This window comes from Peromyscus californicus, unplaced genomic scaffold, assembly GCF_007827085.1.
Source record: "Peromyscus californicus insignis strain IS unplaced genomic scaffold, ASM782708v3 Scaffold_3__1_contigs__length_106647218, whole genome shotgun sequence".
Taxonomy (NCBI): domain Eukaryota; kingdom Metazoa; phylum Chordata; class Mammalia; order Rodentia; family Cricetidae; genus Peromyscus; species Peromyscus californicus.
Window position 1 is genome coordinate 103,826,133 of NW_026294551.1, and position 24,920 is coordinate 103,851,052.

At 47.0% G+C, this 24,920-nt stretch overlaps 1 protein-coding gene across 3 annotated transcripts in view; it reads left to right on the forward strand.

The window, feature by feature from the left end:
* The first annotated feature begins 14,367 nt into the window (after positions 1-14,367).
* Shisa9 (shisa family member 9) overlaps positions 14,368-24,920 on the forward strand; it is a 302,431-nt gene continuing 291,878 nt past the window's right edge. The window contains exons 1-2 of one of the 3 annotated variants that reach the window (XM_052759520.1): positions 14,368-15,437; positions 20,711-24,149. In XM_052759520.1, coding sequence (XP_052615480.1) covers positions 14,752-15,437; positions 20,711-20,912 — 888 coding nt within the window. In that variant the 5' untranslated portion in view covers positions 14,368-14,751 and the 3' untranslated portion in view covers positions 20,913-24,149. Of the gene's footprint in view, positions 15,438-20,710; positions 24,150-24,920 lie in introns of those variants that run through there. The other 2 variants (XM_052759519.1, XM_052759518.1) reach the window with 2 other exon arrangements.

Sequence of the window (24,920 nt, forward strand, 5' to 3'; positions counted from 1 at the left end):
CCACTGTCATAGAATAGGGCTATTCAAGAGCAGTAAAATGTGTATCACATGCACAATTTAAAGTGCTCTAGGAGCTGCATTAAAAAGTAACAAGAAATTGGTGGCATTTGTTTTAATACTGAATGTTATTTGGTCCAGTATCTTTTAAAAAAAAAAGATCATTTCAACATGTCATTAATGTTAAAAACCAGAACATCTTACTTTCCCTTTTCAATATGATGTGTATTCTACACTGATAGCATGCATCAACTTTAACTTGCTGTTTCTCAAGTCCTCAGGAGCTGGTGGAGCCCACAGCTGCCACATTGGACCAGGTAGTGCTAGAACATGAATGAGATGCTGTGTGGGGTCTTTTGCCTCTCTGCAATGTTGCTGAATCTTCAGTGTGTAGCACACAGAACTCCCGGAGTTTGAATGATTGAGCGAAAATCTGATCTGTTCATAAGAGAGATGAAGAGTTTACATTAGACGGGGTGAGGCATTTTAACAGAAATGAAGGCAAATCCAGGAACCTCAGAATAATTATCACACTGAGTGAGGGCTTTATTATACACGGCAGGATGCTATGAAACTGGCTGAAGAGGCCAGTGTGCTGGTGGATAGGTGAAGTGCCAGCCTGGAAACTTCCCAGTAAGGGCTGGAAATGGCTCAGTGGGTAAAGTGCTTGTCGTACAAGTGTGAGGATCTGAGTTCAGATCCCCAGAGCCAATGTAAAGGCAGATAGTAGCACATTTCTGTAACCCCAACAATCCTACAATGAGGAGAGATGCAGAGACAAGAGGGCCAGGCAGCCTGGTGCATAAAGAAGTGGACAGCAGGAGATGCTGTCGCAAGCAAGGTAGAAGGGGAGGATGGCATCTGAAGTGGTCCTCTGACCTCCATGCTTGCGTGGTGACAGGCTTGCCCATAACTCACACTCACTCAGTAACTCTCTCTCCCTCTCCCCACCCCCCCCCCCCCCTCTCTCTCACACACACTGGTTCTTTTCAAAAGAAACTAAACTTCCGGGTGAGACCTGGAGATTATTCCTCTATCACATCCCCTCCTCTGTGTGGTTTTGATGTTCAGATCATTGTTACATTTGTTGTAACTGTTTTCACCTAAGATACTGTGTCAAGCTCCTGTCTGGCCTAAAAAGGAAACATTGCCTCCCTGTACCTGCATTTGAGATTACACGTTTTAATTGGCAAACACCATGTTCTCCTGTGGATGTGTGGGCAGTTCAGTGTGTTATTAAAATGAGATGGTGTTGTGCTTTTTACACACAATGTGCTAATGTCAGCAAACTGGCCCCAAAGGATGTAGCGGGACCAATGCCCTACAACTTCCCTTGTCTCCCGGGGTCTTGATGGACTTTCCAAATTAGGCTCCAAGTCCTTTTGGGTCTGGCTCCATACTTTTCCCCTTTGTGAAGTCTGAACATTACAGGTCTGGGACAACTGTTTGCGGAGGATGACTCTGGCATTTTTCACAGACCCCTCCTTTTTCCACCCTCCCCAGAAACTATATAATCAGTTATCTAAAGATGAACTCATTTTTTTTCAGCCCACGTAAAAAAACTCTGCTCTATTGACAAATACCAAGGGAGAGAGCTAACAGTACTAACCAGACTACACTTTCTCATCGAGAAATCATCTGTATTACAAGCGGCTCTTGCTTTTCACCAAGCTTGCCATTTGGCCCTGTTCCTGTCAGCACATCTGCTCAGTAGATGTTACACTAACCTGTTGTCTCCCCAGAGGATTAGCAGACATGTTCTTCTGAGGCTCTTTTTAATGTCAACCTTTTTGTTGTCTAGGAAGCAGTGACAAACTGGGTTTGCATTATCAGGCCAACACGGTGTGAGAAAGATTAACCCCAGCCATACCAAGAGGATCCACCCTCCCATCCTGCTCTGTCCCTTCACTTCACTCTGGCAGGAAACTCTCCAGCGAGGACAGCCCAGCGATGGCTGAGGCTTTCCAGCTTGGTTTAAATCAAAATCACCTCTGGGGGTTGACTTACTGCATTACTGCTGTGCATTCCTGGGGAGGGAAAAAAGGAGGGAGGTGGCTTCTCAGATAAAGAGTCACGTGTTCACCTCTAGAAGCAGAATGAACACACACAGTACTCCCTGATTAGTAGGAATTGTTTTCCTGCTGACTCATGGGCTCAGCCACAAGACCTGTAAAGCACATAGATTTTTGGACCTAGTGACCACAAAGTTCTCTAGTCTTTGTCTAGTCACATGTCTAGCTTGACATGTGCTTGCAAAACATTTTTCTTCTCTTGTGCTTGTAACAGATCCTTCCCCCCCTTTTCTCCTCCCTCCCTTCCTCCTGTCCCATCAGTACTGGGAATTGACCCTAGGGCAGTGGTTCTCAACCTTCCTAATGCTGCAACCCTTAAATGCAGTTCCTCATGTTGTGGTGACCCCTAGCCATAAAATTATTTTCACTGCTACTTCATAAGTGTAATTTTGCTGCTGTTATGAATTGTAATATAAATATCTGGTATGCAGGATATCTGATATGTGACCTCTGTGAAAGGATTGTTCAACCCTGCAATGGAGTCGAAACCCACAGTTGAGAACTGCTGCTCCGGGCCTTTGCATGTGCTGGGCAAGTGCTCTCCCATTGAGCTGCATCCCCAGTCCTTCTTAGGTTTTATTTTGAATAGGAACTCATAGTTGTTCAGGCTGGCTGGAGTTAGTTTTGTAGCCTAAGCTGGCCTTGTCCTCTTGCCTTGGCCTCCTATAGATCTGGGGTTACAAGGATAAGCTGCCATACCTGGCTCAGAATATTTGTTTCTTGGGGAAGAGTCAATTTGCTTGATTCAGATGGAGCAGGTGCTGATATCCTTGCCATGGAAATTACATATCCCTTAGAAAGCATGTAGGGGCAGGGAGATGGCTCAGTTGGTCAAATGCCTATTGTGCAATAAGCAGCTGAGGTCAGACCATCCATGTAAAAATCTGGGTGTGGTGACACCATACCTGTGATTCTGTTGTTGGGGAGATAGAGGCAGGAGGCTTGCTGGACTGATGAAGCTTCTTAGCTAGCTAGTTTTGCTGGGTCGACAAGCTCCAGGTTCAGTGAAAATAAATTCTCTCAATCCAGAAAATAAAGCGGGAAGCGATGGAGGAAAACACTTGACATTGATCTCTGGTCTCTATGCACACACACACACACACACACACACACACACACACACACACACACACACCTCTTTTAAACATAAAAGAAAGAATGAAGTTCTCCTAATTACATTTCTCCTTGGATAACTAATGTTTGGGAGACAGTGAGACTCTGGGCTCTGTGAATTCTCACATCTGTCTGCTCTTGTTGCAAAGATGGAATTGCTGTTTTGTGGACAGACCACTCTGCAGTCATGAAGGGAAGTATCTCCCAAAGTCCTTTAGAAGGATTAAGTGAGGTAAATACATAGTCTTACTGAAAGGTGTGGCTCATACTAGGGCACTCTACTAGACAGTCACCTTCCTTCATATTAAAGCTGGGGACCAGAAGGATGTCCCAATTCTGTGACTTAAGATGTTAGACTTATGTGAGGTATTTCCAGAATGCAGTACTGGGGTCCACTATCCTGTCTCAGAATCTGTGAGCAAGGGTCGGGAGTCAGCATTCTCTTTAAGTTCTTTGATTGAATCCCACACAGTCTAAGATTTATCATTCACTGGATTGATCCAATATTTTTCAAGTAAGGTGATTGTATGAAGATGGTTGTTATTGAGTACTGTTTCATTCTGATAAAGTCAGCTTAATCTAAGGGAACAAAGAGCGGCTTGGTATATTCATTCATAAACCCCAAATACAAGATCAAGTCTGGTGCTGGCTGGACTCAGGGAGTCCAAGATTCTCTTTCTGGTTTTCATTTGTTATCCTGCTACTCATGAGGATGAGACATGTGGATTGCTGCAATTTAAAGGCTAACCTGGGCTATGTAATGATTTCTAGGATAGCTAATGCTGTCTCAAAAACAAAAACAAAACAACTTTCTATGTCTCCTTCATGTCCAGACTTATCTCCAACTTGGAGTCATCAATGGACTTTCCAATGAATGACACTCAGAAACAGCTGTGTTCTTCCCTTGTCTTCATGCCAGCTATCCTCAAAGATAGGACTGTCTCTTTTTCTTGACAGAAAAGGTCTCTGAGTGATAGCATGTTGTTGCAGCTTAGGTCACGTGTTGTTGTAGCACACTAACCACTGAGCTTACAGCCATTCTCTTCATAAGAGAAACTATGATGGCTTTGGAGAGACCCTGGACATCATACCTGTGGACTGATGACTGTCTGTCATAGAAAAAAGAGCTGGGGAAGGTCACTGGATCTTCATCTGAGATTCTAGCCACTCCATCTTCATCTCCTGTTGCATGTAATTCTACCATAATTACACATGGCCTCATGGTCTTGGGAAGAGTTGGGGTATATAGGTGTGGAAGATTACTGAAGAGGAGGATGCCATCTATGCAGCTGTGGGAAGTCATCATCCATGCTGGGTGCTACAGCTGCTTTGAAGTCACCCATACTCCCCATCCCTCACCCATGCGCCTTAAATGAGCCTAGTAAACTCACTGATTCCCTGTGATGCGCTTTGGTTTGTCGATGCTTTTGTATAAGGACATCTGTTTATTGTTCCCAGAGAAAGTGTTCCTGCTGTACCTGCCCATCATTGAACCAGAAGGATATAATTCTCTTACTGTTATTGACTGGACAAATAATTAGCATTTTTTATGCATTTCATGAACTCACTGATGAACAGTTAGTGAATGACAGGTATTGGCTTCATCACATGACCTTGATATAATTTCACAATGAAAGATTAGGAGGCATCAAACATAGCATTTTTTTTTTTTGCATTCCAAGAGTACATATAATAGGCATAGACTTGGCTGAATTTTTTTCTCATAAACATTTTCTCATTCCATAAAGTGAATAATTTAAGATGAAGAATACTTTCCTCAGGCTCCATCCACCTCTTATTTTTTTCTTCTTCATTTTTTTCCAGTTGTTGTTTGTTTTTGTATTTTTTGGAGACAGAGTCTCTTGCTTGGCCTGGAGCTCACCAATTAGGATAGCTGGATGGCCAGTGAGGCCAGAGATCTGCCTGTCTCCACCTCCACAGTGCTGGGATTACCAGAGTGTGCCACAAAACCAGGCTTTTTCCCATAGGCCCTGGAGGTTGAACAGCATGACAAACACAGTACTAACTGAGCTGTCTCCCAGTTCTAGTCCTCTCTTTTCCAAGTGCATCATGCCTTCCCTTCTCCTCTGCAGACTCTTCTCCAAGAGCATTGTGATGGCACTTGAAGCCCAGTGGGTAAGTTAGCCTGCTTTTTCCATTTCAGGAGCTTTAGCATTTTGTCTGTGAAGTCCCTTTTGCTGGGTAAAAGGTTTCAGGTTCCAGGAAATGAGATGTGTCTGTCAGGGAGCCAGTATTCACCCACTACTCTGCCTTTCTGCATCCAGGTCACCCCATTTCCAGCAGAGCACCATGTCTCTCCTAGTACAGTGCTATGGTTTGAATATGGTTTGTCCCCCACATATGCTGAATGTGCTATCTGCATCTGGGGTGGAGCTTAGCTCAAGGAAGTAGGTCACTGGAGGCGGGACTTTGAAAGTAGCACCTGGTCCCCACTTCATCCTCTGCTTCCTATTTGCCATGAGGTGAAGGGTCTCCTCTGCCATGTGATCCTGCCACGATGATGCTCTACACAAGTGCATGGGGACAAATAACCATGACCTGAACCCACTGAAACAGTGAGCAAAATCCATCTGTCTTCCTTAAATTTGTTTGTGTACGTGTTTGTGCATGTGCACATGTTCACCTGGAGCTGACATTAAGTACCTTCCTTAACTGGTGTGCACCTTAGTTTTTGAGATATTCAAGTTCACTGACTGGGCTAGATGAACTGACCAGCAAGCCTGAGAGATCTTTCTGCTTCTGCTTCCCCAGCACTAGGAATAAGGCATTTATCTTCATGCCCACTTTTTATGTGGGTACTATGAATCCGAGCTCAGGTCCTCATGTGTAATGGGGATTTTACTCTACCCACTGACTCATCTCCCTGGCCCTTAATTTGTCTTTGTGAGACATCCTCTCACAATGGTGAGAAAGCTAACACATAGCATATGCTTCCTATAGTATAGTTGTCTCTCCTGGCCCAGGACTGGTTATATATATATAGTCAACACTTTTCTTCCTCAGGGCATACGAGAAGACTACATTTTCAAGTCTCCTTTTGTTTTCAGATTTGTGTATCGTGGCTGAGTTCAGGTAATGGAATATGATGCCTGAATCCGAAGTGCTTCACTTGACCCTTCATGCTCTTGCCTTCTTCCACATGGTTTGCAGCAAGTAATTTTAGGATGGTGTAGTCATCATTTGCTGTGTTAAGCCACTGAGAGTGTTTATCATAGCACGTGACTTAGGTTGGCTAACACATCTGGTTTGTATCTCATTACTACCTGATCTCCAATCCCTAGCATAGCACTTGGTGCTAAGTAAACAAACATTCAGTAAATTCTTGCTGAGTAAGTAAAAGGCAACTGGATTTTGGGATGAGAAAGGTGGGGATAATTAGAGTGAGGCTAGGGAGACAAAACTGTCATCAAGAGAACTGATGAGAGCTGGAACCATAGTAGAGACAGTGGAAAGGGGAAGAGAGGCCAGAGAATGGATGATGATGGGAAAGAAGAGAAGGGAAAGGAAGGGAGGAGGAGAGAGCAGAGAGAAGAGGAGAGTAGGGGAGGGAAGTGGAGGGGAGGGGAGAGGACTGAAAGAAGGGGGGAGGTAAAGGAAACTGAAGTTTTGATAAATATCTACAGAGCATTAAATGAATTTGGTGATTGGAAGAAGTTAAGACACTGTGGCATCCAAGACCTCCCTATCTACTGCTAGGATGCATGCAAGTATATTAGTGCTTGGGATTTTCAAATAGATAGACTCCACATATATGAGAAAACATGACAATTGTCTTTCTGAGTCTGACTTACTTTGTTTAACATGGTAACTTCCAGGTCTGCCCATTTTCCTGCAAATGACAGAATCCCAGAGACCAGGCAGCCTTGGGGGTCTGAAGAGTATGTTTTGCAGTCGTAGGTATTGGTGAGATTTTGCCGTATAGAGGCTGATCCTAGTAACAGCCCCAGTCATTCACACACATGCACACCTCCTTTGGTGTAATTTCGTAGGTCTTCCATCAAGGGCTGTCTATTTCTGCACCCTTGGACTCTGAACAGGGTTTTTGGCTTGCCTTGGCAAACAGAATGGGGCAGAAGTGAGGCCGAGCCTTGCGCTGGCAAACAGAATGGGGCAGAAGTGAGGCTGAGCCTCTTCTAAGTTTGGGTCTCAACAGGACTTGTGCTCCTTCTCAAACGCTGCCCAGCCACCATGGGACAAAGCTTCCCTGGATAAGAGGCTCATGGGATGGAGAAGGGCTCTCCCAACTGGACACTACTCCAGGCCAACCAGTACCTGCCAGTCTGGCTATCCATAACAAATGCAGCAGTAAAAGGCATCTTGGCAAGACCAAACCAAGGTCCTGCCTGAAGAACTGTCCACTCAATGGAAGTGAGTTTGCAAAGCTGTAAGCTTTTGGGGGGATTTGTTAAATGGTGGGAACTACTGGTGACCTGTCATGAGCCTGTGGATGACACAGCTATGGGGATTTCATCTTAGCTTATTCCTGGGGACACAAATCGTTATTTTAATGATCCCCAAACCTATTTCAGCTTCAGGGAACATTTGGAGGAACTTAAATTATTAAGATAATTGCTTCAATTTACTACTGTCAGGCCCTTAACTTAGTAGTCAGGATCTGCCTACAATGAACAAAATTTGGGGTCTTTCAACTCCAATTAACAGTTTTACTAACATTTCCATGTTAATATTTTTAAGGCTAGGCAAGTTAGCATAGCCTAATCCATGAGGTCTGGATCCCAGTGTAAGACTCTGTCTTGAAAAACAAAGCAAGGACCTAGGAGGGCTCAGTGGTTAAAGTGCTAGCTACGCAAATGTCAGGAGTGGAGTTTGGTTCCCCTGGTCTCATGTAAATGTGTGGCCTGACCATGGTTCTGACTTTTAGGGTGCAGAGAGAAAGGATCCCTAGAGCAAGCTGGGCAGCCAGGCCAGCCAGAGTGGGGAGCTCTGGGCTTAACCATGAGACCAGACCTCAAATAATAAGGTAGAGAGAGTCCTAGACACACACACACACACACACACACACACACACACACACACACACACACACACACGGAAAAAAACAACCCCAAAATGGACAGTACTTGAAGAGTGACACCCAACACTGTCCTTTGGCCTCCTCATTCACGTACACATGAATGTTCACACCTGCACACACATGGATGTGCATGAAAACACATAAAAAGAATTTGAAAAGCACTCACACATTTTTATACCAACTCTGATAAACACAACACTAATTTCTGGGACTTTCACAGGTAGTGAACTGTAGCATGAATACAAGGTGCAGCAACCCAAAGCAGGTACTTATGAGCACATTTCATCAGACTTATCTCAGTATTTTAGGGACCAGTGGAAAGCGCCCACATATCAGCAGTGTGCTTTTCACTTGTGTCTAGTGCCGTTGGTCTTGCTGTGCTCCTATGAATGAATGATTAACTGATGGTTGCTTAAATGTCAACCTGGGAAGCCTCTCTCCTGTCTACCAGAGCTAAATATTCATTTTTTAAATAGTTTTTTTTTAAAAAATAGCTTTTTAAAAGCAGCATACAAATGGGTTCCATCACGTCAATTTTTATTCCTGTTTTGGTTCTTGCTAATTTTCATATCCATATGCTCTTTTCTACGTATCTGTAAACTCGACCCCATTTCTGCCTGGGTTCAGCTATACCATTGTACCCAGAGTAAAATGAAAGTGCTGGGCCTTTTGCTCAAAAATCACTCCGAAGCTGGGCATGTTGGTGTACACATGCAATCGCAGCCCTTGGGAGGCTGAATCATGAGGAACATAATCTTAAAGTCAGCCTGCATTACACAGTGGATCCCTCCTCACCCCTCTCACTGCAAATTTCAAAGACATCTGCAGGGACACAAACTAAATGTGGGGTCTCTGTGGGCACAGAGGTCCCACCTCAGGACGCCGGGCTCTGTACTGTCTACCTCCTCTCTAGAGACTGTACAGTGCTGGAGGGGAAGGGTCAGTCTCCACCTCCTTGGGTTCTATGTAGGCCTGATATCTTACACCCTTAGTTTTAGAGAGCACTCCTTAAGAACTTCAGAGTCTCCCCTCACAGTGCCTGGCATTACACAAATCGTCCAGGGTCTGGACATCCTTGGATAGAGAGATCATTATTTGTTTCCTCTTTATTTGGAAACACAGTCTTGCTATATAGTCTAGCCTGGCCCTGAACGCAGGACCCTGTTTTAGCCTTCTGAGTGCTCAGATTACAGCCATGTGCCACCATTCTTACTCCCTATTTGGTAGAGGAGAAAATCAAACTTTGGAGAGATTAAGCAACTTTTTTCGAAGCAGAGTTTAAAGCCAGCCTGAGCTACATAATGTCTCACTGGTCCCCACATAAGTCACTGCAAATTTCAAAAGACTTCCAGCCAGAAAGAGCCGGAATTTAAACATAAGCACAACATCATGATTTTGGTCTTTAATTGGTTTTAATTTTGTCCTTCGGCAGACATTTGGCAATCTCCATCAAAAGTTTAGTTGTTACAGTGGGGTAAGGGCATGGTGCTATTGGCATCTAGTGGGTCGGGGCTAATGATACAGCCAAAAGTCCCCCAGTGCACAGGATGCCCTCATACACAGGTGTGCCCATTCCCAAATGATAATAGTGCTGAGACCAGGAAAAGCAGTTTGAAACCAAAGCCCCACCTCCCCAGCTTTAGCTTTCGGTATCAGACACTCCATCTCCTTTTCTTTGTTGTAAATACTACAGTGGGTTTATTTTTCTTCAATTGACTTTGCATGAAAGAGTTTAGAAGAATCAACTACACGCTAACACTTCTGCCTATGAATTCATTTGGCAGATGTGCTTTTTTTTCTTTTCCTCACATATAGTGAAACAAGTAAGACACTATTGACGAGTGAAATCTCCGTGCTGGGGACCAGTGCAGGGAAACCACTCTTCGACCTTCTTCTGTGAGGCTTCTTTACCTCTCCAGACATGGAGAGTAAAATCCATCAAATATGTGCTCTGGAAGCACACAAGGCCTGCTACAATTTGCCTCTCTGTCATCTCTCCCCCTTTTCCCCTCAAGGCTAACAGTTGCTTGGAAACCTCTTTGCAACCATAAAAGCCACCTGATGAGGAAGGTTAACAAACAGCTCATCCAGGCAGGGCCACGGTGCAGATCATTGAATCTGCTGCGTGGCTTTTAAGCACTGCTTTCAAGGCAGTCCGGGCAGCCTCCTCTGTCAGTCCCCTCCTGAATTGTTAGCGGGTACAATTGCATGCTTGTTTTAGTGGGTACTAGAGCTGAAAAATTGAGGCCAGCGCCAAAGATATTCTTTTTTAGATATCAAAAGGGCCTGTGCTGTAAAATTATGGCATCTTCATCTCCTTTTTAGAAAAGAAGACTTCGTGAATCCTTGTGACGTGGTCACGTGGATTTGTTCCTGAAGTGGTTTTGGGGAGAAATTCATTATAATTTTTCTTTGTCTATGAACTTGCCAGGTGTTTCAGTCAGCAACTTTATAACCCCCTGCCTCCACATAGAAGCCTTAAAAGAAATACCCTTTTAATCATGTATGCCAAGCAATCATATCCCTATCAGGAGGTAGTGGCTATGCTTGCTAAGTTGATGTATCCAGTGAAAATGGGCATTTTTTCCCCCTCTTTGAAGAGTGAAGAGAACAAAGATGATTCTCCCAAATATTTTTCAAAGGCTTAACACATGGGCTGGGGCAATTCCAGCAGGCACAGCCACTGTAGAGAGGGAGGGAACCGAGTCAGGAGAACACTCCTGGGGAACTGGAGGAGGAGGCTTAGGTAGGGTTCTTCCAGGAAAGAGGTAGGCAGAGTGGATCTCAGACTGCTTCCTTCTGAAGCACAGCTCCTGCAATTTTCTTGTTGCAAACAGGGGGCAGTCTTTATTAATTAAAGCTGGGATCAGCAGCCAGCGAGTCAAAAGTCCTGAAGACAAGGCTTGAGCAGAAACTGGAGGCAGGTCCTGAAGTGGACTTTCCCACCTAGAGTTTGCCTAAGGTATTTAAAAACCATGTTTCAAAGTGTCTTAAAGCCCCCAAACCTTACAACTGTGTGTGTGTGTGTGTGTGTGTGTGTGTGTGTAAGGTGTGTGTAGGGGAACCTGCTTTTCTATGAGGTCATTGTAAAGGATGCCCTGATGCTGGTTGTTGAGCACCTAGGTGGGGGACAAGGTTGGGGACACCTAGGTGGTGGACAAGGTCAGGGATAGCAGAAGCCTATATTAGTAGCTGGGCAGCTTATTCCAGCCTTGGCTTTACCACTTGCTGGACAGAGCTCACAACTTCTTGGATCCTAGTAAGCCTGTTGGAAGGTCCCTTCAAACTCTGAGTGTAGACATCTCTCAGCCTCACAGAAGTCATGGTGGAAGAAACTCTATCATTCGTGTTTTGATTATTCCTTTCTCTTTAGGTCCCAGACAGAATGATTTCTCAAAGATCTCTGTCTTTCTCTCCGCTCCCACCCCGTGTGTGTGTGTGTGTGTGTGTGTGTGTGTGTGTGTGTGTGTGTGTGTGTGTATTCCTGTGGGTGCAGGTGTGCATATTCATGTGTACCAGTGCATGTTGAGGACAAATAACAACCTTAAGTGTCATTCCTCAAGAGCTTAATTTTTAAAAGATTTTCTTTTTATGTGTATGTGTTTGTCTGTCTGTGAATTTATGTGTACCAAGTGTATGCAGTTTCTGTGGTGGCCAGAGTGTCACATACTCCAGTAGTGGAGTTGTAGGTGATGTAAGCCACTTGATGTGGGTCCTGAGAACCAACCCGAGACCTCTGCGAGAGCAGTAAGTGCTCTTAACTGCTCAGCCGTCTCTCCAGCCCCTCCATCTTGGTTTTTAGGACTACTGTTGCTCTCACTGTCGGGAGACGCACAGCTGGGTCAGGCCAGCATGTCCCAGGGGTCTGCCTGTCTTACTTCTCCAGCACTGGGATGTGAGTGTAGCCACTGTGCTCTGCTTTCTCATGCAGGCTCTAGGGACTGGACTCAGGTCCTCATGCCTTTGTGACAAGCACTCTCCTGATTCAGAACTTGTTAAAAATCTCAATTAACCAAACAATTAGCTAACATAGCTCCTAAGTAACTTTTGTCTATGTGCCGGGCAACACAGATAACCATGGCCCTTTCAGTCATGTTGTTTACATGGCAGTGCTTGCAGACAGTGGATTGAGTGTCCATTAAGAAGGCACAGGAAGTGGCTAGGCCACAGGCTCTGGAAGCAGATTTTTTTTTTTTTTGAGTCAAATGTCAATTCTAGCATTCGCTCCACAAACTACCCTGGGATGCTTTTTTCATTGCTTTGCGGCTAAGTCAGTTTCTCCACTTTGCTGTTGGGAATATTAACCAAGAGGCAGAAAGTAAATGGGGCCACTGGGCCCAGTGATTGCTCCACAAGCCCCCAGGTTGTCTAGTACTCAGCTAGTTATTGATTTTTAATAAAAGTAAGCTGAGGGGCTATGCTGCAAGCCACAGATAAGTGTTTGCTGCCATCAGCTCTCACACCAACACTTGTGTTTGTGAGATGGACAAGATGGCAGGTGTGGGCACCTCCCACCCTACTTCTGAGATCTTACTGTGAGGAAGCTGACAATCAGGAGCTCACCCCTCTCCCAGGTTGGAGTACATTCTACTGCAGTCAGTCTTGGCTCTAAGGCTGGCGTGGTCTACCAAGGTGGCCCTGTGTTGCATCTGTAAATCTTATTCCAAACACCAAAAGGTGCCATTTATTCAAAGGAAGAGGGAGCTTAGCTAAACTCTTTGATTTGGAGAAAACTTGCTCCACAGTCCCAATAAACCCTCCCATAATTTTGCAATTAAGGGGATCCTAGCATACCATTTTACACGGGGCCCAACTTCTGGGTCCTTTGAAAATGTCCCCAAAGAGTCCTGCAGCTGAAGTCAAACTGAGGAGAGGGCAGTGAAAACGTTTCCTTGTGAATCGCCAGCTGACAGCAAAGAGCATACTTAGTTAATACAATTAAAAAACAAACGCCAGGGAGTGTGGGGATAGAGATTTAGCTTAGCAGCTTTGATGCAAATCCTGTTTTAGGGGCTACTGAAGTCAAATTCAGACAGAGGACAGGAAGAAGTAGGAGAGACCGGAGAGGGCCTATGGCGGGCTGGGAGGAATCTACCAGGAGAAAAGAGAGAGAGAGAGAGAGAGAGAGAGAGAGAGAGAGAGAGAGAGAGAGAGAGAGAGAGAGAGAGAGAGAGAGAGAGAGAGAGAGAGAGAGAAGAGCAGATTTGGAAAGGCTGAGAAGAAATGCTAAGGAAGCAAGCTCCGTGAGGATGTCGGGGAGGGGCCCCGTGGGGACAAGGGACAGCCTGCTCTGGAGACAGTCGCGCTGGCTGCAGGGAAGACAGGATGGCTGAGGATGAGTGCCCAGGCCTTGCGCTGCGCCAAAACTGACAGCGCAGAGGCGCCGCCGCGGTGTGCCCTCCTGTGGAGCTCAGAGAACGCTGCGGGGGCGAAGAGGGACAGAAAGCTTCAGGTCCTAGGAGCTAGGCAAGTTCCTAGGAGACACCTTCCTGGACGAGCCTTGGCTTTGTCCTCTAGTCGCCTCCCCAGGCCCCTAGGCTTCTTTAGTGAGTTCCTAAGCCTTTCTCCTGGGATGCTTACCACAGCCCAGGTCCTGGGCACTTCACCCACCTTCTCAGTTCAACCTCTGTTTTTTCTGTCAAGGGACTCGCGCCAGGCAGGAGGGCGCATCCACAGGAAGGGCAAGGCGGTCCCTGCCCTCCCGGGAGGCGGAGGACGATCCTGTCTACACTGCATCTAGTGTGTCTTGGAGTGTGCAAGCCATCTAGTCTGTCCCGATTCTCCCCGAGTCACCCCTTGCATGATCGACAGATTGCAACCGCAGCTCCTGCGCACGCACCTTTGGGGTGGGGGGGAAGCCGCGGGCGGAGCCACCTCTAAGCCCTTGCTAGGGGTGAGCCGCACCTTTCTCCCCAGAGGGTGCCAGAGGTCCGGGCCACGGTTCTCTTCACCTGCAGGGAAATCCGGGCTGCTCTTCCGAACCTGGCGGCTACGGAGCTCACTGCTCCTACTAGAGCACTCTCTGCACGCCCCCCCACTCGCCCCCGCCCGTCCGAGTCACCTCTCCCCGCGCCCCCGCCCCTTTCGAGCTCGCGCCCGCCCCCCCCCCCCCCCTCCGCACGCCTGCTCTACCCGCCCTCCTCCCCTTCCCCCTTTCCTCTGGCCCTCCCTTCATTCCACAAGTGTCGCTTCGCTCTCTCCAGCGCACTTGGCGAGCTGGAGAGGTGAAGAGCATCCTGCGAGCCAGCGGACGTGGGAGCCGAGTCCCGGGCGGCGGGCGGAGGGGAGTTACGGACACACCGACTCTCCCCGGTTCTCCGCCCCCGCCTCCCCCGGTGGCCCGCAGGACCTGCACCCAGCGCTGGCCTCCGCTCTTGTTTCGTCCCCGCCCGGCCTCGGCGCGCTCCTCCCCGGCCAGCCCCCTTCCTCGGCGCGCGTTGCGCTGGAGGCCAACGCAGGCTGAGCCGAGCGCAGTGGCCGCCGACCACTGAGCGCCCCGCGCCGCCTCCCTGCATGTGCGGCCAGCGGCGGCCCGCAGCCCCCGCCAGCAGCCTCGGCAGCTTCGGCCGCGCGTCCAGAGGCGGCGGCAGCGGCTCCAGCGGCGGCCGAGCGCTCCAGCCCGAGCTGGGAGACACGATGCGCCGAGTCCTCCGGCTACTCCTGGGCTGCTTCCTCACCGAGCTGTGCGCCCGCGTATGCCGGGCGCAGGAGAGAGCTGGGCACGGGCAGCTGGCGCAACTGGGCGGCGTGTTGCTGCTCACAGGGGGTAACCGCTCCGGGGCCGCCTCCGGAGAGGCCGGCGAGGGCGTCGGGGGCTCGGACGCACCGCCGACTCGGGCGCCCACGCCGGACTCCTGTCGGGGCTACTTCGATGTCATGGGCCAGTGGGACCCGCCGTTCAACTGCAGCTCGGGCGACTTCATCTTCTGCTGCGGGACTTGTGGCTTCCGGTTCTGCTGCACGTTTAAGAAGCGGCGATTGAACCAGAGCACCTGTACCAACTACGACACACCGCTCTGGCTCAACACCGGCAAGCCCCCAGCGCGTAAGGATGACCCCCTGCACGACCCCACCAAGGACAAGACCAATCTGATCGTCTACATCATCTGCGGGGTGGTGGCTGTCATGGTGCTGGTGGGCATCTTCACCAAGCTGGGGCTGGAGAAAGCGCACCGGCCCCAAAGGGAACACATGTCCAGGTGGGCTGCCTCCCCTTCGCCCTCCTCTCTGGGTCTACTTTCCTTTCCCTCCCATCCCCAGCATCCCTAGCCATGGTTCCCCCCACCCCAACGTTTCCGATTGGGGGAATGTCACCCAGGACAACAACTTTCGCTTGCAGTATGGAACAGAGGCACTGGGCTCAGTACAGGTGGGGGTGAACGCCGAGTATGAAAGGGGAGGGTCTCTTTCTCCCTCGCCCACCTGCTGTCCCATCTCACCAGAGATGGTGATGGGGCTTGAGACACACAGCCGGGTCTCCAAACTCTTGGGTTTTGGGGAAGAGGATCCATTGATTCTAGATGCTCCTCTCTAGGTAAACAGAGGCAGGCGAACTTGAAGGGGGGGGGGGGCGTGTGTGATCCCTTGTGCGCGTGTGTGATGGAGGGAGGGAGGAAAGGAGTGCGTGCCTCCTGCAACTCGTACACTAGCGAAAATGAAGCGAAGGAGAGGGAGCGTGGTGGAGGGGGTGAGAACAAAAGCCTCCTTGGAGCCGCTGTGCTTTCCCAGAGCTTTGATGGCCCTTGGTTAGAGCCTCATCTTTCCCCTTGGTCTTTTTCTCCTTCACCATCTATCTTTCTGCTGCGGCCATCACAGCGCTGCGCCCCTTGCCTGGGTTAGAGCTGACTCCAAGGCCACCCTCCACCTTCCAAGCACCTTGATTCGTCAACTTTGCCTTTTGCTTTATTATGCAAGACCCAACACTGGCAAAGTCGCAGCAGATGGGAGAGAAAGCATTTGGGGATTAATGGAGAGCTATTTGCCTTTTTTGTTTAACCCCTTTCCCAAGTGTCTAAATTGATTCCCAGAACTCAGTAACTTTGGAGGAGAAGGATTCAGACTTGAGCCCAGAACCCGGGGGAAGATGAGGGGTTAGTGTGAGGTCTGGGCAAGAGAGATGAAAGGAGAATGACCACGGGCCAGCTGACAGCGGGATGGCTGGAGCAAAAACCGACTTTGAGTCTGGGCATTGAAGTCACCATGTTCTCTTCACCCTCCAATCTACTCCCACCCGCACCCTGCACTGGGGTCGTGTGTGTGTGTGTGTGTGTGTGTGTGTGTGTGTGCGCGTGCGCACGTGCATGCGATCCATGTACATGCCTAAAAATCTGAACAAAGAGACCCACCAAAAATAGGCAAAGGAACATCACCACCTCACTAGTAATTATTTTCTATTTATATGTGGAAGAGTATCCAATGGATCTTTCTTTTCCCAGAGAGAAGGAGTTTGGAGGGGAAGGTGGGGAGTTCTGATCCGTTTGGGTTAATGGGAAGGTCTACTAGATGGTGAGGTTTGGGGGCACAAAAGTACGCTCCCAGGGGGTCCAGGATACCAGGACTGACCAGCACTGACCCAGCCTACCTCCGGCTACCCCAAGGTGCCCTGTCAACTAAGCTTCCAGGTGGGTTCGCTTAAGGAGAGTACTACCCAGGGAAGTTTCCATGTCAGTGTTAGGGTGAGGGTGAGAATGGATGCAGGTCTGTGACAAGTGTATTGCTATGTAGGGATTAGTACTCAGACACAGGTAGGCTGCCTGGCTGACATCTTAACTGGGACTTAAATCTCCACCATGCCTTTTTGCTAAGTTCTCAAGACTCCCTTTTTGGGATTTGGTGGCATATCTGTGGGAGAGATCTATGCTACAGCTTGAAGCTCGCTTAAATTGGGTGCTCTGGACAAACCAGTCCTCCACTGATACCCAGGGCCTCAGTGGGGACCTTATTTCCCTGTCCTAACCCCTCCTCTCAGGCAGCTCTTTTGGAGGAATTGACTGGAGTTTTCCTGCAAGTTCTTGGCAAGGTCTGTTTAGAGGCAACATCCAGGAGTACTCAGTGCTGGAATAGAGCAGCACCTTAACTCAGGCTCTCCCTGGAAACATTTGGGGTTCTAGAATGCAGTGAGTGCCTGGCTTTGGAAAGGGAGAAGACTTGATTATGCTCCTGGCAGCTTCTTAGGTGTGCTTTTCAAGCTTGCTGCTGTTTGAGACCACCTGTATTGCTTAACATCCCTGTTGCCTCCGGGAGCAACCTTTGACTTTAAATTAGAATGTGGGGTGCAAGCCAAGTACTATTGGGCTGGCAAAGCTCTCTAGGTGATTCTAATGCTCAGCCAAACACTCTGAAGGAAAAAGAATGAACACCTGCTGAGCACAGGGCTGGGTGCCAGGGGCTGTGAGGTGTGTGTGTGTGTGTGTATGTGTGTGTGTGTGAAAACTCAGTTCTCACAGCTAGCCTATGAGACAGCTATTACTTTAATTCCCTGTTCACATAGGAGAATGCACAGGTGAAGAAGCCTTGCTCAAAGTCACACAATTAGGAGAAAGTTGTGCCGTGCATAGTCATGCTGGGTTGAACTCACTTGCACCTGAGGCATATGTTTTAGGTCCAGTTTCAAAATCTGGGGAGCTTCCCAAGGTGCCAACTTTAAGTTCTTGCTTTGGAGATTGGAAGTCAGAATGTTTGGAGTGGGACCGAGATGTCTTCTTTAGCAGCCTCTTTCAGTGAATATGGGATCTGGGAGAAATACTGGCCTTGAGTTTGGAAATATTTTACAAAGGTGGGAGGTGCAGAGCTAATCCAAGAGAAGAGCAGAGAGCAGTGTGACTCTCTTTGCATTCTGTAGCTTGTTCTCTCTACTTGTGTAACCTTCCTATGGCACCAGGCTGCCCCAGGTCCCTCCGAATGCATCACATGCTGCTTATGTACTTAATCATTCGGAGCCCAGTGTGGCAATGGCTCATTAGCTTTTGCCTGATGGTGCTAAGAGATCCTCCAGCAGGGACCAGTGCACCAAGCATAGGAACAAAGAGGCTGCTCTGAGGTGAGGCACATTCCAGGTGAAATTAACCTGCCAGCCACAGCCTCTTAGGGTCTGTCAGGAGATGCAGGATGCAGTCATGGGTTTGTTCTCGTTTTGTCTGGGAAGCACCTTGTCAAGGACATTCAGGTGGTGGTGTCCTCTGCACACTTCATCCTGTGATGAGGAAACTTGGGTTTTCTAGTGGAGGCCCCCCAGCATGTCAGAATGCACATTTGGAGTTCTTGGCCTATGGCCTGCTTCCCTCTGGGCAAGGGAGGGTGGAAAAGAAAGAGGACAGCCACCAGGAAGGGTGGGGAGAACTCATGCCATCTTGTAAGGACTGTACAAATGCAGGGACTAGGGAGACGGTTCAGTGGGGAAGAGTGCTTGCTGTGCAAGCATGAGGACCTGGGTTCAAATTCCAGCACACACATGAAAAGCCAAGCACTGTGGTGAATGTCTGTAACCCTAGTGCTTAAGGTGGAGACAGGTGGATCCCAGGGCCTCGCTGCCTAGCCAGTCTAACCAACTGGTGAGCTCCAGGTTCAGTGAGAGACCCTGTCCACAAATGTAAGATGCAGAGAATAAAAGAGGGTATTCAGACATTCACCTCTGGCTTCCACATGCCCCCCAGTCAAGTGCACTGCTCTCCCCCAACAAACATACAGTACTCTAGAAGGGGAGAGGGAGGGAAGGGGGATGAGAACTGTGGACACAGCTCTGCAGCATCATGAGAGCAGCCATAGGCAGCCACTGCTTCTGGAAGAAGTGACTGCAATGGTGGCTGACTATGGCCATTCAAAACTCCTGGGTAGATATTGTTTGGTTTGCAGGGTGTTACTATTTATGCATCTTGAAAGTTTTCTGTGTATTGTTTCAAGACAGAGTCTGACTGTGTGGCCCAGATTGGTCCCCAATTCATGCCCTTCTCACCCCAGATTCCCAGGGAATGGGTTTATAGGTGTGTGCCACCTTAAGTTTCTATGAGAAAATTTAAACATTCAAAAACCTTGAGAATACAAGGAACTGCAGGACATCCTTTGCTTGATCACAGCCTGTCACCCTTGGCACTATTTATCAGGGCTGGATAGGAACCCTTGTGGTGGGAACTGTCTTGCACATTGTAGGGTGTTTGGCAGCATCCTTGACCTCTACCCACTGAGTAGATGATACCCCTTACACATGCCATGATAATAAAAAAATGTCACTAGACACTGTCAGGTGACATGGAGGAGTAAAATCCCCCACTGAGAACCACTAATCTTAATTAAACTAGCTTTGCAGTTTTGTCAAATTTGCTTCATATCATGCTTTCTATTTCTTTTTACCTTTATCCCCCTTCCATTCATCTCCCCACTTTCCTCCTCTTCCCTCCCTCCCTCCCTCCCTCCATTTCTTCCTTCTTCCTCCCTCCTGCCCTTCCTTCTCTCTCTTCCTCTCTTGTCCCCCTTCAGCTGAACCATTTAAAAATAAGTTGCAGACAGAGAATTCAGTTCCCACATACTTGCAGCATGGGTCTCCTAAGACCAAGAGCATTTCCCCGCACAATTTCCCCACGATTGTAAGAGAACAAAATTGCCACACTGTCATTATATGTCTTAGAAAGAGAACAAAAATGCCACACTGTCATTATATGTCCAATCATATTAAAGTCTCCTTCTTATCCCAAACACCCTTCAGAGTTTGGCTTTAAGTCTGGATCTGGTAAAGAGGTATTGTATTTGGCTGTGAAATCTCTTCGGCCCCTAATATTCATACTATTTTAAAACCAACTCCAAGTCAGTAGCTAGTACTGAAAAGTGGGATTTCTCAGAGAATCCCAATTTCTAATTCCTCTGGCCACTTTGGGAGATCTGGTAACACCATACCTGCAGTTTTCATGTAGCAGCTACTATGGCTGGGTGGTGACTATCCCCTTTAGAGAGCCCTTCCAACTTACTTTATCACGTCACCTGTAAACCTGGGAGAATCAGAAGGCCTGTGTGAATGGCACGTGCTCCCAGCAGATCTAGTGAAGTCTCTTAATATTTGTGTGACCTTGAGAAGGTTGCATCACCTCTCTGAGACTCCAGTTCTTATCTGAAGGTTGAGAATTCACAGAGGAGCAGACAGTGATTAACAGAGAGCCTGTCTAGAGTCACTACCCAGCATCCTTCTTACTGGAATTCCTTCCCCTTGTCCACTGAAGGGGGTGACATTGCAGCTTGGACCACAGTGACCAGTCTGTATTCTGTGGCAGTGGCTAAGTCTCCTAACCTCTCTGGGTTTGCGTTTCCATCTGATCAGTGAATCTGGCAGCCTCTGAACAGGAGGGATGGCTTGTGTATGACTAGATGAAATGTACTGCAAAGTGCTATCTGGGGGATGTCGAAGAACCCGTGTTAGATTTGCAATTTTGCCACAAGCTTATGTGTAAATTTTCATTTAATTTCACACCCCTCCCCCACAAGGTAGCTTCTATGACAGTCTGCCGTTTACGGAGGCACAGATTGCTTTCCAAGAGGGTGAACAAGCACCCAGTGAGCTAAAGGAGTCTGACTTCAAACCCAGACAGTCTGAAGCAGGGGCCAGGTCCTTGGCTGCTAGGCTGCACTGCACAGGAGTATGGACCCACGGGACCTCTAGTTTTCTCATATCCCAAAGAGGTGCTCAATGACCCCACCCCCAAACAGCACCGTGCACCAGGGTCTGTAATGAGAGTCAGTTTGAGATTACATCTAGACAGGTTTTATGTACCTGCCCAGGCAGGGTTAGACTTTTTGGTGGAAATGTTGGGGAAGCAACCTTGAGGGCAGAAGTTTATATTTGATGCTCTCTTCCCTTGAAGTCAGTAGGAAACACATGTTGTTTTTCCCACCTTCAAACAGAATAAAAAATCCAAGCTAGAAAAAAAATAAATCCATGTGGGCAAATGACAGAGCAGTGTCCTGTGTGATTTTCAAAAATGGGTTAGAAGAGCCATAGTCCTTTGCAAAGATATGACATCAAGTGGCAAATGCCCCCTTCTATTGGCCTTTCCTGTGGTCACACCCCTCCTGCTTGCCCACCTTTTTGCACATCTGTGGTTATTTCAGTGTTTCCCAAGCTGGAGAAGCCCGTGGGTGTTGACCACAGAAGTCTCTATTTTTCTTGCAGGACACGTTTGCTTCTCTTTAGGGACTGAAATCAGCTTTACAGAGCATAACTTACTTAGTCAAATGCACATTTTAATTATAGAGTTTGGTAAGCTTTGATATTTGTTTGCATTGGTGTAACTACCACTCTAGAAACTTTGATTGTGACCATTGTCCTTGTGCTCTGAACAATGAATGAAGTTTCTTGGGCATGAGGTGGTGCTCAGGAAGCCCACTGATGTGTTTAAAACTCAGGACATGAGTTTGGAATATGGCTTTGTTGGTAGAATACTTGCCTAGCACGCATAAAGCCCTGGGTTTGAGCCCCATCATTGCATAAAACCAGGCATGGTAGTGCACAACTGTACTCTGGAGATGGGATGGGGTGGCAGGAGAACCAATGGTTCTGGGTCACCCTTAGCTACATAGGAAATTTAAGGCCAGCGTCTAATTCATGAGATCTTGTCTCAAAACAAAATATACCAACCAAAACCAAACAAACAAAGAACAAATCTTCTCCTAAGTTTTGACTTAGACTCCTGGGGGCTTTCAGGCAAGATACCGGGACTGGATCTCTGTTTGGAAACATTGGCATCTTATATTTGCTTTCTTTCAGAAAGAAAAGTGATATTATGTTTTCATTTTGTCCCACAGACAAGTCACCCTCATTCTCATCTCGGATCTGTTTCTTTGGCTCACGCTCCCATTAGATCTCAAGTGGCATGTCCTCATCTTCAGGTTCCAGCTATATATATTGCCTTCTCCAGGAAGCCCTCTGACCTCTCATGCTCAGTTTCCCCACTCTTCCACACACTCCAGATTAGTGCTCAGTGTTGTTTTCTTCCCTTTGTAGCATGGTCTCAAAGCAAGTTACTGATTTATCAGTTGATTGGTTTATTATCTGTCTCTTTTCATTATCATCCACAATAAAGAATGCAAGGACAAACATCCCATAACTTTGTCCTGAGTCCCTAATATAGAGAGTTCTGTTTCTGGCATTCTGTTTTACATGGCATAACCCACCCCATCCATCCATCCATCCATCCATCCATCCATCCATCCATCCATTCATTCATCTGTCCATCCATACATTTACCCATTCATCTATCATCCATCCATTCATATATCCATCAATTCACCCAACTATCCATTTATCTATCCACCCATTCATTCATCTGTTCATCTATATATCACCCATTCATTTATCCATTCACCTATTCAAATATCCATGCATCCATCCATTTACCCATTCATTTATCATCCATCCATCTGTCCATTCTTCTATCCATCCATCCATCTGTCCATCCATCTATTCATCTTTCTAGCCATCTGTCCATTTATCTATCCATCTATTCATATATCCATCCATCCATCCACCCATCCATCATCCATCCATTCATTCATCCATCGATCCATTTATCCATCCATCCATTCATTATCCATTCATCTTTCTACCCACTCATTTATTAATCTATATATTCATCCATCCATCCATCCATACATACACACATACATACATATATTCATCTTCCATCCATCTATTCATATATTCATTCTCCATCCATCTAATAGATAACTTATTGAATATCTACTTTCTGGCTAACAATGAGCTAGAACTATGAGAAGACAGTGACAGACACAGATGCAGTTCTTTCCCTCACAGAGCTGTTAGTCACATATTGGAGGGACAGATCACACACAATGAAATGTACAAGAAAATTTATACTAAGCTGAAGCTTGCAAATTGCAATATTCAATCATTTTTCAACCTCAAAGATAGTATGTCAACCCAACTGTTATGAACTTGGTTAAGAGTGTATGTGTGTCAGGGGTAGGGAGGCAAAGGAGTCTAAGTGTGGCTGCTTCTGTGAGGGACCCTAATGAGACAGGATGATCCAGGAAACAGAATCAATATATTAAAAGCTCTATTATATAAAACTATCAAGTCCAAAATTTTCCAACCTGCTATCTCAGGTCAAGCCTGAAGGCTGACAGAGAGGATGCTACAGAACCAGAAAGGACCAATGCTCAAGTTCCATGGCTGTCTGGCAGGAGAATTCTGTTAGTTGGGGGAGGATCAATCCTTTACTTAATTCAGACCCTCAAATAACTGAATAAGGCCTACCCACATTACAATGGGAAATCTACCTTCCTCACTTTACCAATTCCATGTTTATCTCATCCAAAAGCACTCTCTCAGAGGCACCCAGAAAACAGTTTTGTCAAACATCATGACACAATGTGGCCAAATTACTATAGTGCTTAGAGTGTCAGTACCTGTAGCAGCTTGGTGCTCATTGGCTGGTTTAAGGACCTTTAAAATATTAGGTCATATCTTAGTCATTGAATCAGAATTTTTGCTTTAGCAAGATTTCCAGATAATCTTGTGTCTTCTACAATCACACTGAAGCTGGACAGACACCAGAGTCATGTGTCAAACCCTGAAGTGTTGTTTGTTTTGTTGGGATGAATAGAAGGTCCTTTCCACTGATTCATTACAGGTTTTGACACATCCATACTCAAAAATGTTTCAGTATGTACCCCATAATATGCTCATTTTGTTAATTAGTATATGCCAGGACCTATGAACAAATATAAAGTGTATTGTAAAGCATGCATAAGGAAAGTTTTGTACTGTGTGGAAGGTGGGAAAATAAACATTATTTGAAGTCTGTAGTTAGTTGTGATGTCTTCCTGCTTCCACTAGCTAAAATTCCAAGGCATTGTGTATACTAAGGATGATGTTCCTCACACACAAATAAATCCATGCTTTGAATGTTCTTGAGAGTTTTGATTTTTTTCTTTTTGGATGACTTTGTTTGGATCTGATAGACCAATCCTGTTTTAACTTTATAAACAGCTAATGGAGAGTGGAGTTCTCTCCTCCTCCTCTTCCTTTTTTTACTCTTCTCTCCTCTCTATCTCCCTCTCTTTCCATCTCTGTTTCCATCTCATTCATCTTGTTTCCCTTCCCTCTCTCCTTCCATTCCCCCTCCCATCTCCCTTCTCTCTCTCTTCTCTCTTAACCCTTTTCCCTGTTCTGTTTTTCATTAGGGACTCACTACGTAGCCTAGGCTGACCTTGAACTCCCCGTGTAACTCAGGGTAGCTTCACAGTTACCATATCCCTGCTTCAGCAGGAATGCCCATTGCTGGGTTACAGGTGTGCACCCCCACACCTGGCCTACCATGTTGTTTCTGTTACTTGCTTTAGCAGCCCTGCCTTCAGCCTTTGCTTTTCTAGAGGAGAGCTCTTCATTTAGCCACATGCCTGCTTCATGATGATCAGCCTGATCTAATGTTTAGAATTGATTGTTTATCTTCCCTTTGGGACACATATGGCTGCAGTAAGGGTCCTGGTGAGGGTGTCTCCCGTGGCTGCCTCCCCTGGTCTTTAGTCCCTGACTCCTGCCATCTGTTATGTGGATCCAGTGCAGAGAGTGGCGTCAACACACGGGATGGAATTGTTTTCTCATTTTAATGACTAAAAGCCATACATGGGCATTGTTTTTCCCACCCCAGACCATTTTATGCATTTCCTGCAGTGAGCCA